Genomic DNA, 14,515 nt, shown 5'->3' with positions numbered 1-14,515 from the left:
CGCAAACCGCGCCAAAATATTCTCGTGGACCCGCCGATCCACCGCAAGCAGTCCGTATCCACAGAAATATGTCCTAGGCCGTTGCCCCTAGCAACCAGGCTGCGTTGCCCCTAGCAACCAGACCGCATGCCCGCATTCGAGACACCATATGTGACGTTGCACCTTGCAACATAGGGGGTTACTCGCTCAGCATGAGGGCTTCAGGTAGACACAGGAGGCTCAGTTTCTTAAGATCACAGCCTGCTTTATTCCACTTCATAAAGCACCGCGCTGGTACGGACATCACATGGCATGTACAGGCAGGAAAACAGGTACATTCCCAAACCTCAGCCCTTCAGGTTATGTTCAGTCCACAAGTCCCTGCAGAGCCTTCTCAGATGCTGTTTCCTCACCTCCACCCATCAATACACCCAGCTACTTCCTCCAGCACAGGAACTTCAGTGCAGGGCCCTGAGTGTGTCCAGAGGCCTGACTTTCATCCCTGGGACCACACCCCGAGGTGGAGATATGGTGAACAGCCGTCCCACCTATCTCATTAGCTGTCCGCAACAGAGCCGGCCCAGGTAACACACCTTAACCCTCTCAGCATAGTACCAGTGATTATATCACAATATATATATATATACATACATATATAGATGTTGTTGTGTGTAGTTACCAAGTGTTTGTGTAGGAGCTGTACATGTTCTGGGTGTTGTCTAGGTGTGACGGGGGGTGAGAGCGGTGTTGTATGTGTGTTGCGTTGTTTGTGGAGCGCTGTGTGTCTGTAGCGTTGTGTGTGTGTGTGTTGCGCGGTTTGTGTGTGTGTGGTGTGTTTTGGGGGGAGGTATGTTTTGTGCAATGTGTGTGTTGTGCGGTATGTGCGTATATTTGTGTGTGCCGCGGTGTTTGTGTGTTGGGTGTTGTGTGTGTACAGCGTTGTCTGTGTGTGTGGGTGTCTGTGTAGGGCAGTTGTTTGTGGTTCCCAGTGTGTGTGTGTGGTGTGTTGTGCAGTGCGCGCGCGTGTGTGTGTGTGTGTCGGGGGGAGGTGTGCACTTCCCATCGTGCTCCATCCCCCATGCAGCGCACTCCCCATCGTGCTCCATCCCCCATGCAGCGCACTCCCCATCGTGCTCCATCCCCTATGCTGCGCACCCCCCATCGTGCTCCATCTCCAATGCTGTGCACTCCCAAACGTGCGCCATCCGCCATGCTGCGCACTCCCAAACGTGCTCCATCCACCATGCTGCGCACTCCCAAACGTGCTCCATCAGCCATGCTGCGCACTCCCAAACGTGCTCCATCCGCCATACTCCGCACTCCCCATCGTGCTCCATCCCCCATGCAGCGCACTCCCCATCGTGCTCCATCCCCTATGCTGCGCACCCCCCATCGTGCTCCATCTCCCATGCTGCGCACTCCCAAACGTGCTCCATCCGCCATGATGCGCACTCCCAAACGTGCTCCATCCGCCATGCTGCGCACTCCCAAACGTGGTCCATCCGCCATGCTGCGCACTCCCAAACGTGCTCCATCCGCCATACTCCGCAGTCCCCATCGTGCTGCATCCCCCATGCTGCGCACTCCCAAACGTGCTCCATCCGCCATGCTGCGCACTCCCAAACGTGCTCCATCCGCCATGCTGCGCACTCCCAAACGTGCTCCATCCGCCATGCTGCACACTCCCAAACGTGGTCCATCCGCCATGCTGCGCACTCCCAAACGTGCTCCATCCGCCATGCTGCGCACTCCCAAACGTGCTCCATCCGCCATGCTGCGCACTCCCAAACGTGCTCCATCCGCCATGCTGCGCACTCCCAAACGTGGTCCATCCGCCATGCTGCGCACTCCCAAACGTGCTCCATCCGCCATGCTGCACACTCCCAAACGTGCTCCATCCGCCATGCTGCGCACTCCCAAACGTGCTCCATCCGCCATGTTGCACACTCCCAAACGTGCTCCATCCCCCATGCTGCGCAACCCCCATTGTGCTCCATCCCCCATGCTGCACCAGCATCAGCCTCTCTACCCGCAGCATCAGCCTCTCTCCTCCCAGCATCAGCCTCTCTACCCGCAGCATCAGCCTCTCTACCCGCAGCATCAGCCTCTCTGTCCCCAGCATCAGCCTCTCTGTCCCCAGCATCAGCCTCTCTCATCCCAGCATCAGCCTCTCTCCTCCCAGCATCAGCCTTTTCTGTCCCCAGCATCAGCCTCTCTCTTCCCAGCATCAGCCTCTATCCTCCCAGCATCAGCCTCTCTCCTCCCAGCCTACCCCAGCCTCAGCCTCCCCCAGCATCAGCCTCTCTCCTCCCAGCATCAGCCTCTCTCCTCCCAGCCTACCCCAGCCTCAGCCTCCCCCAGCATCAGCCTCTCTCCTCCCAGCATCAGCCTCTCTCCTCCCAGCATCAGCCTCTCTCCTCCCAGCCTACCCCAGCCTCAGCCTCCCCCAGCATCAGCCTCTCTCCTGCCAGCATCAGCCTCTCTCTTCCCAGCATCAGCCTCTCTCCTCCCAGCCTACCCCAGCCTCAGCCTCCCCCAGCATCAGCCTCTCTCCTCCCAGCATCAGCCTCTCTCCTCCCAGCATCAGCCTCTCTCCTCCCAGCCTACCCCAGCCTCAGCCTCCCCCAGCATCATCCTCTCTCCTCCCAGCATCAGCCTTTTCGGTCCCCAGCATCAGCCTCTCTCCTCCCAGCCTACCCCAGCCTCAGCCTCCCCCAGCATCAGCTTCTCTTCTCTCAGCCTCCCCATCCCAGCCTTCCCCAGGATCAGCCTCTCTCCTCCCAGCCTCCTCCAGCACGCCGTGCTCCTCTGCCGACACTCACACACCCGATCGCATACACTCACACACACCCGATCGCATACACTCACACACACCCGATCGCATACACTCACACACACCCGATCGCATACACTCACACACACCCGATCGCATACACTCACACACACCCGATCGCATACACTCACGCACACACACATTGACGATATCGCACATACGCGCTTATACTCACAACATCCGGAGATACCACATGCTTCTGGCCATGTGATCCTCCGGCAGGTCCTGGAAGCTCCCAGCACAGTATCGCCGCCGAGAAGCAAGCGATATCCCAGGATGTTGTGAGTATGTGGATGCGATGTGATGTGTGTGTGAGGTGTGTGTGTGTGAGGTGTGTGTGTGTGAGAGCGAGTATGATCTGATGTGTGTCTGTATGTGTGTGTGTGTGCTGTTATGTGTGTGCGTGTGTGTATTTTCCGCCGCTGCAGGACCTTGATGCGCTGGTAACTATGCTACCATGGTTACCAGCGTATCTCGTCCCCCGCTCGCACGGGAGCCCACACCAGCATACGCCGGCCAGCCCCAGCAATGCGAGGGTATGTGTCTGCTGGTTTGGCGGCATACGCTGATGTGGGCTCCCAGGGGTACAGTACTCACCTGGTAGTCGTGGCTCCCTGACCGTGTCGGTTCGGGGAATGCGTGGGGGGGCGGGGCCAGAGCTAGCGTGCATTGCGTGAGGGGGGCGGGGCGTGGCCGAGTTGCCAATGCCTGCAGAGTGCCGGGGCGAGAGGCCAATCTGTGGGGGCGGCGGAGCCTGGGCGAGCGGCCGGCCAATCCGTGTGGGGGCGCAGCCTGGGCGAGCGGCCAATCTGTGCGGGGGGCGGGGCCATGGCGAGCCCAGCGGCCAATCAGCTTTGTGTCACCGTAAGGACACAATTTTGGAGCAAGACAGACAGACAGACACAGACAGACAGATAGACAGACAGACAGAATAAGGCAATTATATATATAGATGGGCATACAGGTGGTATAAAGGTGAAACTATCTATACCTGTATGCCTCGTACATGTGGGGTCATTTTAGTAAAATCCTCTTTTATATCTTGTATATCTTCTATGCTATGGGGTGTGAAAGATAAGCCTGCCTCTGGTCTTTATTATACAAGATTCCTCCTCCCCTTCTCTTTAGTATGCCTGTAACATTAGGTGCGTGTACGGAAATCCCACGCATGTGCATTCTGTCTGCCGTCACTCCCCTGCACTGTGTAGCAGCACTGACTCGCCAGTGCCTGTGCACATCAAAACTGAAGCCTATGTACAAAGAAGGGCGGTACAGTGCAGGGGAGAGACAGCAAGCAGAATGTGCAGGTGCGGGATTTCTAAGGCTATGTGCCCAGGGGAAATTAAATCTGCGCATTCATCTGTGGAAAATCTGCATATTTTCTGGATTTTCCAGATAAATCCGCAGGTTTCAGCCTTAGGCTTTGTGCGCACTAGAAATGTGAAGTTTCTCAAGAAAATTTCTTGAGAAACTTCTGGGAGTGTAAGATTTCCAGACCTCCGGAAAAAATCCACACCAAATCTGCGGTAAATCCGCATGCGGATTTGCCTCAGATTTGCCGCGGATTAGCCGCGAATTTGCCGCGATTTTCCCGCAGGTTGTTCACTGCGGATTTTGCAGGCTGTACTGCAGAAATCCGCAGGTACCTGCGGAAAAGAATTGACATGCTCATTTTCTCAAGAAATTTTCTCAAGAAAATCTTCTCAAGGAAATTTCTTGAGAAAAATCCGCAGCGTGCGCACAGCTATTTTTTTTCCTCATAGGATTTGCTGGGAAATGTCTGCACAAAGATTGCAGACATTTCTCAAGAAATTTCCGCAGCAAATCCGCGGGTAAATCCGTGGGTAAAATGGCCTAGTGCGCACATAGCCTTAGTCCATGTACCCACGGGAGTTTGTACCTGCAGATATATCCGCAGGTACATCCACAGGTTTACCGCAGCTGCTCGCCGGAATCCGCAGCTAATTTTAGCTGCGCTAGTACAGCGAAATAGCTGCGGTAAACCTGCAGGCATTCGTGTGACTTACCTGCGGAAGTCCCGGCCTACTTTTCCATAGTGGAGGGCTGGGATTTCCGCAGGTAATTCCGCAGAAATAATTGACATGCAAAATTACGTGCGGCTGCGGGACATCCGCAGCATGTTCCGCAGCCACACGTATCCGCAGCATGGACACAGCACTCCCCATGTCCCATAGGATAACATGGGGAGTGTTTGTACATGCTGAAACCTGCGAATTTATCTAGAAAATCTGCGGATTTTCCGCAGATAAATCCTCAGGTTTAATTTCCTGTGGGCACATAGCCTTATCCTTCAAGCAGCAAATGCCCCATAGCCTGGGAGATTAAAGATATAAAAGATGAATTTTACTGAACAAACCATCATCCAGGAGTCATACATGTATGGCTAATTTCAGCTGTATACAACCTCTATGCCCATATTAAGAACTCAAGAAAACTAAAAAGGGTGGCAGATTCTCTTAAATACAGCAATTGAAAATAATTAGCAGTAGCTTATTTACATTTTTTGAATTTTTAAATCTATAATTTGTCATGTCCGATTAAATAGAATGTTAAAAAACTAAGATCTCCATTTCTGACATAACAAAAACATAGTAGAAAAGATTTTCAGATTGCAATATATACGGTCAATTTCCAGCATTTCATGTAGCAGAGAAGTTGTCATACCACAAAAATTCACTGCAAAGATTGGTCCCATCTGGTGTACATTCTCCTCATAAGATGTGGCTGTTTCTGAGCTGCAAAATGTTGAGGTTTAAGAGACCAATTTACAATCTTCTTAAAAGAATAATGTCAAAGTCAGTCATTTGAAAAAGGATCATAGGATTAAAATATTTTTAGATCAGCAGGTCTGTCATTTTACTTTTTAAATGTTTAAGGATAATTACAGATCAAGAAGACTATACTGAACCACTGTAATATACAAAAAAAGCCACAGCCACACCATTATTTACCAAACACATATATGAGCATAAGAGAACATACTATGAATAGAAAAATGGATGGGGACTGAGGATAAGTCGTAAATATATCGAAGAACAAGAGAAACCACACAACCATACTCCAAGGTGCAAAAGGTGAAATCTTTATTGACATAGGAGTAGGTGCGGGGCGGCACAGAACAAGTGGGGACAGCGCACTTCAATCAATGACCAAGATACATACACAATTGTCAAAGTGATAGATATACAGGTCCATCCATAATGTACTGCAAAAAATCATTTATTCCATGTAAAAACATGTCAAGATATAAATGATAAATATATGGACATAAATGTAAGCAGCCACAAGAACAAACTCATATATTAAAGGCAGGGAATAATTTCCCATGAATCCCATCCATATGGGACCCCTGAAACTAGGGGATACCAAAGTAGATTGGTTAAATTAAGGTGATGTAAAGGGAATGATGAATGCACTTGTAAAATCACACATTTGTGGGCTGACATTCACTGTCCACATATAATATAAAAGACATGCACCATCTATCATTGTTTGCAGTTATTGGATATAGGACAAGAATTATACGTATCAACCAGGCTGGGCAAAACCACTGTATAGAGTGAGAGGGAATAATTCCTATATCCCATCCACAAGAGTCCCTAGGTCAAAATCAATGGCCCATATCAGAGTAAAATATCACCATGGTGGTCTATGGAAAGAGGTGGAAAGAAGGGACCTCCAAACTACATGGTTAGATGGATAGATAATACACCGTACCTGGGAAATAAGTGGTCAGAGGGCAAAGTCCGTGTCCTTCCCGACGGCCGTTTCGGCGGAGAAGCCTTCGTCACGCCCCTCTGAGCCTTTCCATAGACCACCATGGTGATATTTTACTCTGATATGGGCCATTGATTTTGACCTAGGGACTCTTGTGGATGGGATATAGGAATTATTCCCTCTCACTCTATACAGTGGTTTTGCCCAGCCTGGTTAATACGTATAATTCTTGTCCTATATCCAATAACTGCAAACAATGATATATGGTGCATGTCTTTTATATTATATGTGGACAGTGAATGTCAGCCCACAAATGTGTGATTTTACAAGTGCATTCATCATTCCCTTTACATCACCTTAATTTAACCAATCTACTTTGGTATCCCCTAGTTTCAGGGGACCCATATGGATGGGATTCATGGGAAATTATTCCCTGCCTTTAATATATGAGTTTGTTCTTGTGGCTGCTTACATTTATGTCCATATATTTATCATTTATATCTTGACATGTTGTTACATGGAATAAATGATTTTTTGCAGTACATTATGGATGGACCTGTATATCTATCACTTTGACAATTGTGTATGTATCTTGGTCATTGATTGAAGTTCGCTGTCCCCACTTGTTCTGTGCCGCCCCGCACCTACTCCTATGTCAATAAAGATTTCACCTTTTGCACCTTGGAGTATGGTCGTGTGGTTTCTCTTGTTCTTTGAACCACTGTAATGTAAAGTTCACACAGACTTGTCATTAATTCATTCTATATGGATATTCAGGACAAAAATACACATCACAAACACGTATCATTTAGAAAACCACTTTTTGAACAAAAGTAGCGATTGGTTTTATAGTGTCTTATTGAGAACTGTTCTGTGATACCAATGCATATTCTGCAGTAGAAAGACTTAAGGGTACTTTACACGCTGCGATATCGCTAACAATTTATCGTCGGGGTCACGGTGTTTGTGACGCACATCCGGCGCCGTTAGCGAAATTGCAGCGTGTAACACGTACAAGCAACCTTAAACGATCTCAAAAGAGACAGAAATCGTTGGTTTTGGAGAGGTCGTCAAAAAAACAAAAATCGTTGTTTCGTACGTAGCGATGTTGTTCGTCATTCCTGCGGCATCACACATCTCCTTACCTGCCTCTACCGGCAATGCATAAGGAAGGAGGTGGGCGGGATGTTACGTCCCGCTCATCTCCGCCCCTCCGCTTCTATTAGCCGGCCGCTTAGTGACGCCGCAGTGACGTCGCTATGACGCTGAACACACCTCCCCCTTAAAGGAGGGATTGTTCGGTGGTCACAGCGACGTCGCTGACAAGGTATGTGCGTGTGACGCTGCCGTAGCGATGTTTGCTACGGCAGCGATCACCACATATTGCACGAAAGACGGGGCAGGTGCTATAGCGCTCAACATAGCTAGCAATCGCTAGCGATGTTGCAGCGTGTAAAGTACCCTTTAGGTTATCGTGTCAATTAATTTTGCACAAATGTATTTGGATGTCTTTTTACACCTACAAGAGAAAGAAAAACTTGTTACTGTCTGTTACACTTATCTTATTTTTTATTTGAACAGTAGGAGGTGTAAATGTGTGTAATAACGCAACTGATCTGAATTCTATTTATGGTTTTCTGCTTTGTTCAGGACAACCTGTAACAGCATATACTGTATATCTCCACAGTGGTTCCCTTAGGAAAAATTGCCAGTTGCCCTGTAAAAGTAGATCTCTATTTTCAATCAACTTTTAAACCAAATGTAAAGATGTACAGTATAACCAATGGAAGATTGTTATAGCAAGTATTTTCAAACTTGTTCGAGGGGCAGCAAACAGCAACTTTGTTAAATATCTAAAGAGATACAGAAACCTGGCACTCAAGATAAATATGAATAGTCTTTTATTGAAAAGAACTTGTAGGACCAGCACAAGCACAGATGTTTTGGTCTAAGACCTTCATCAGTGTGAATGCCACATAGACAGCGGTGGACACCGCTTCATACCTGACTACGCCATTTGCCAAGTTGCTATACATACTGAGGACCCCTTGCATGCACACTGATGAAAGTCTTTGACCGAAACGTCTGGGGATTTGTGCTGGTCCTACAAGTTCTTCTCAATAAAAGACTACTCACATTTATCTTGAGTGCCAAGTTTCTACATCTACTTGAGACGGTGTTGGACCCTACTTGAGCACCACCCAGAAGTGCCGTGTGTATCAACTCCTTAATTATTTAAATATTTTTATTACATTGATGGCCTATTCTTAGAATAGATCATCAGTGTCTGATTGGCCAGGGTTTGACACCTCCACCAATCAGCTGTTTCTACTGCCGTTGGCGGCAGCAGGCAGCCAGAAATGCTCCGTTTGGGAGATTTCCTCGTCTTCTGATAGTGGCCACAGCCAAGTACTGCACATCGGTCTCACATTCAAATTAATAGGAAGTGTATGTGCGCACCCAGCCGCAGCTCCTATCAGAAGACGGGCAGCTCCAGAACTGAGCATTTCCAACCACAGTCTGACGCCAGCACCAAGAACAGCTGATCGGCTGGCATGCGGGTTGTTGGACCCCAGACGATTAAACATTGATGACCTATGCTAAGGATAGACCATCAATGTTAAAGTAGTGGCCAACCTCTATAAGACCTCTTCAGCTCTTTGGTATACCAGAACATTTTAAAAGAGACAAGCCCTATAAGCAGTGAAATTAATTCACTAGATATGCAACTATTTAGTTCACTAGGGTTTCGGCTATATAGCCAAAGGGTAGATTGGGTTGGAGCACATGCAAAGAAATAAACTGAGATATCAAATGATTGATGGATTGAGTTGAAATTAAGAGCAGAATACAAATATCTGTCTCTTTCAATTCTATATGTGAATGAACACCTGATTTTGAGGTCTTATACTTACATGTAATGGTTATGGAAGGCTAAATACACCAGATTACACTTAGTGAATAATCACATTTAAGGAGATGTTGCATAACACAGCTTGATGTTTTCATGACTTCAGGCTACTTACACAGATCAGACCAAGAAATGTATTTTATAAATAATTTAACTTCAGCTTAAAACAGTTTGCGAAATAGGATTTGTTTTTTCTATGTGTGACATGGTAATTACCTTTCAGTACGACAACCATAATTAAGCATCCAAGTATGTAAGATATTTGTAAAGGTTATCGGAACTTTTTGCTTAAATATTCCAAATATATTAAAACACTGCGTTCCATATTTACTTCTGATCTCTTTGTGTTACCATAGGGATAGGATGGTATGTGTAAAATAAGGTCTTACAGTATATCATGTTACAGGCAAGAATAAAAGGATCAATAAATCGTATATCAAGTCCGAATATTTAAGTCAATGACTTCAGCCTTTCATTGAACCCTGCTTGTGGAAGTCTTCCCTGATCTACTGTAAGATGATGGGATCCAGTTTAGCATGCTTATACCAATGCCACATTATTCCCATAATGAGTTTTTGGTGCATTTTTGACACTGCATATTTTCACTGGAAAAAAACATGCAGCATCTTACAGTTCCAGCAAAGTGGATGGGATTTATAGAAATCTAATGCCGGTGTTTTTTTCTGTAGCGTATTTTCACCTGCAGTGTATTTTCAAAACTGTAGCATAGTTTTTTTATGCGTAAATTGAGTTTTATGCTGCTGATTTCTCCTTTAGAATTGCATTAGATGTGGAAAGTCCCCAGGTAAAACACTCATATGCGTTTTCAGTGCATTTCTGTCACTGCACTAAAACTCATATAATCTGCACTTGACTGTATCAATAAAATTTTGTCAAGGCCAAATATCAGTAAGTTTAAATAACACAGCAGCTTTATTTAAAACATGGCATAAAAAAGAGACAAAAAAATACAGCGTCAAAAACTCAAGCAAAATGCACGTAAAAATAGGGCACTCAAACACACAATTAAAAAAAACCCGCAAGTAATAGGTGTAAATGCAGAAAACCAGCAACATAAAATACTCACCAAATATTCGTTGTGAGAACGTAGCCCAACAGAATTATTCTTTCTAGGAGTGAATAATTGTGTAATGGCAATTGAGAGCCTGAAGGGACTCTAAGCACCTCCATACATGCTTCTGTATGTAGAACTCTTGTGGGCATAAGGTCTTATGCGGGCGTCACACGAGACGATATATCTGGCGATATGTTGTCTGGGCCACGTCGTTAGTGACGCACATCCGGCATCGTCAGAGATATCGTACCGTGTGACACCTATGAACAAACAGAAATACTCACCTTCTCGTTCATCATTGACACATCGTTCAGTTCATTTTCATAATCTCGTTCATCCTTCTGTGCTCCGGTTGTTCGTCGCTCCCGTGGCAGCACACATTGCTCTGTGTGACACCCCGGGAGCGACGAACACATCTTACCTGCGTCCCGCCGGCAATGCGGAACAAGGAGGTGGGCGGGATGTTTACGTCCCACTCATCTCCGCCTTTCCGCTTCTATTGGCCGGCTGCCGTGTGACGTCGCTGTGACGCCGAACGTCCCTCCCCCTTCAGGAAGAGGATGTTTGCCGCCCACAGCGACGTCGCCCGGGAGGTAAGTACGTGTGACGGCGGGGTTAACGACTTTGTGCGCCACGGGCAACTAATTGCCAGTGACGCACAAACAATGGGGCCGGGTGCGATTGCTTATGCGATCGAACGATTTATCATCCCGTGTGACGCTCGCATTAGACTAAGTCTACATGCATGGATGTTCTGCAAATTAATTTTGTAAATAGAACGCAAGATAAATTTGCAACAAGTCACTGCTTTAACATTTACATGCTGCGTATTTAAAAAAGTTCTACACTTCCTTTCAACTACTGCAAATGTTCATTGTACCTCTGGAAACTCATAGGTATAATCCGCAACATTTCTGTTCCTTATGGACTTTAGTTTAAGTTCAAAAATATTTTTCAATTAAGTAAAAATCAATTTAAACAATAATAAAATAAAGTATACCTCTTATACTGCTAAAACTACTCTTTCTCAACAGCACACTGCTTTCTCTCAGTTCTGCAGGCCATTCCATCCTTTCCAGTGTGATCCTGACTAATCCCACCTCTCTAAGGCCGAAGTCACACTTGCGTGAGTCTCGCATTGCGTGCCACTCTCTAGACAGGATCGGGTCAGCTGCATGTATTTCTATGCAGCAGACCCACTCCTGTCCGGCGAGTGGCAGGCTGTGCCAGGTGATGAGATGCGAGACTCTCGTGTAAGTCACTCGCAAGTGTGACTCTGGCCTAAGTTGAAGACTCAGAGCTGTGCTGGAAGTTGAATCTTTGATAAATGTGTAAATAGTACTGGCTTCCAGAACAGCTCTGCTATGCTGTGTTGAGCTCCAATGTGCCTCGAACACGGATATTTGACATATCATTGACTTAGTGTATAATTTGAATACACTATATTCTTCTGTATATTACCATTCAGTTGTCTGCTGGATGTTTTTTATCTTCTGGCATTGCACACCAATATAGCGGCAAATATGCTTTTAAATCATTGGTTCTTTAATTGGTTTCAAGCAAAGATCAAGAGTTCTGCGCTCTGGGCTGCCTCCGCAACAGAACTTAAAATAACTATTTTCAAAGAACAGTGTAGTCGAACTGTGTTTTATGCCTGCTGCAGACTCAATGATGGAAAACTGCAAATGCCCCCTGTTGATGCATATGGCAGAAGATAATCCTCTGCCATATTCATGAACAGCATTAGCAGTTTCAAATTACTGATCAGTCAGCATGAAGCATAGAACACAGCTCAGTTATGGTAGTCACAGATATTCTGTAGTTCCACAATAGGTATTTTCAGCTCTGATGTGGAGGCAAAACAGAGCAGAGTGCAGAACTGTTGATCTTTGCTGTGAAAGTGTAACATATCAAGGATGTAACAACACACATGAAGTTATGCTGTTGTGTATGGAAAGGATATAGTTGCATAGATTGTATTCTAAATGTAGAATTCACTCTATGCTAATGGTGGATGTATTCATGAAGATGAGACTACACTGCGCTAGACTAGAAAAAGTGGAACAGGGCAAATCCAACGGGAATTGCAGAAAAAATATAGGGCCTCATTGGAGGGGGTTCATAGCTGCAAAAAGGGGCGATTTAAAAACAAGTTATATTGGCACAAATTAATAAATTTGTACACTATTATAAGACCAAACTCTAGTTTTGAGACCAACCCTTTAACACAAAATTACTTTTACCTTCATATTCTGTAAGGTTTTACATTCTGCCTATGTAATGATTTAACATTCTGTGCAAATGATGGAAATATTCTGAAACTGAGTCTACAAAAAGTGCCAGATGTCTACTTGTGTTGCAAAGTTACTTTGAGGATAGAGCTACCGAGAATCTGATGTTCTATAAAGTAGTACAGTCATTGTTCACACCAAAATATTTTCAGCGGATTAAAGATAGTGTCTTATTATTTTCTTTATTTTTCACAGGTAACTCCACTTTCATGGATGACCATGGTCCCCCAACTCCAAAGGTAATTTTAATAGAAAAATTTACAGATGCTCATTTAGTTTGTTAATCTAAGATTGTCCCTGTCCCAAAGTATGTTAATTTACAAACTGTCTTTGACCACATTGCACACCCTGTGAATAGGTGATAAATGCTGTTTGTAGGACAACCTCTTAAATATATTCTCTTTAGGCAGAATTTACATTATCATATGCATAAAATAATTACTCCATTCTGCTAATATTAGTCTGAGTTACCCGTTCTGCTTTTGTGGTTTTTCTAACACATATCTGTATTTGGACAATTTCCCTCCTTGTATCATCTGTTCCTACACCCTCCACGCACCCAGTAGCCCTTTGTACCTGTACTTGTGCTGGCTGGTGACCGATTCATGCAGCGTTATTTACATGCCCCTATTTATTATGCAGATGGCTGGACCTTACACATCATGCACTTAAACGCGCGTTGGGGAGATTCCCTGGGGTCCCTGGCATGTAGACAAATCCCCAGGGACAGATGGCATTCATCCACGAATATTCAGGGAATTGAGCTCCTTAATCAACAGACCGCTGTATCTCATCTTTTTAGACTCGCTTGTAACAGGGTTGGTGCCTCAGGATTGGAGGTTTGCTGATGTGGTACTGATATTTAAGAAAGGTAAGAGGGTAGATCCAGGCAACTACCGTCCAGTAAGCCTGACATCAGTAGTATGCAAAGTTTTTGAGGGCATTTTAAGGGATGACATGGAAAAATATGTTGCAGAAAATAATATAATAACTGACAGACAGCATGGATTCATGAAAGATAAGTCGTGTCTAACCAACCTGTTGGGGTTCTATGAGGGGGTAAGTGCAAACCTGGATATTGGTAATGCAGCTGATATGATTTATTTGGACTTTGCAAAGGCATTTGATACTGTACAACATAATAGCCTTATACTAAAGGCCCTGTCACACACAGAGATAAATCTGCGGCAGATCTGTGGTTGCAGTGAAATTGTGGACAATCAGTGCCAGGTTTGTGGCTGTGTACAAATGGAACAATATGTCCATGATTTCACTGCAACCACAGATCTGCCAAAGATTTACCTCTGTGTGTGACAGGGCCTTAAAGCTCCAGAAGGAATGACTAGGAGAAACTATATGCAACTGGGTAAGGAATTGGCTAAAAGATAGGAAACAAAGAGTAGTAATAAATGCTACGTTCTCTAAATGGGCTATAGTCAGCAGTGGGGTGCCACAGGGATCTGTGCTAGGATCGATTCTTTTTAATCTCTTTATTAATGACCTTGTGGATGGGATTGATAGTAAAGTGTCAGTCTTTGCTGATGACACCAAACTATGTAGGATATTAAAAACTGTCCTTGATAGTACAATACTACAAAAAGATCTAGATAAGATGTCAGAATGGGCAGATACTTGGCAAATGAGATTTAATGTTGATAAATGTAAAGTCATGCACCTAAGACAGAGTA

General features: G+C 45.5%; 1 protein-coding gene across 1 annotated transcript in view; it reads left to right on the top strand.

Annotated features, from left to right (window-relative positions):
- Positions 1 to 14,515, top strand: part of UST (uronyl 2-sulfotransferase) — a 585,268-nt gene that overhangs the window by 258,407 nt on the left and 312,346 nt on the right. The window contains exon 2 of the mRNA XM_075339792.1: positions 13,023 to 13,066. Within this exon, the coding sequence (XP_075195907.1) occupies positions 13,023 to 13,066 (44 nt within the window). The remainder of the gene's footprint in view (positions 1 to 13,022; positions 13,067 to 14,515) is intronic.

This window comes from Anomaloglossus baeobatrachus, chromosome 3 (assembly GCF_048569485.1).
Source record: "Anomaloglossus baeobatrachus isolate aAnoBae1 chromosome 3, aAnoBae1.hap1, whole genome shotgun sequence".
NCBI classification, from domain to species: Eukaryota; Metazoa; Chordata; class Amphibia; order Anura; family Aromobatidae; genus Anomaloglossus; species Anomaloglossus baeobatrachus.
Note: the sequence above shows the minus strand (reverse complement) of the source record. Positions and strands in the feature narration are given on the sequence as shown.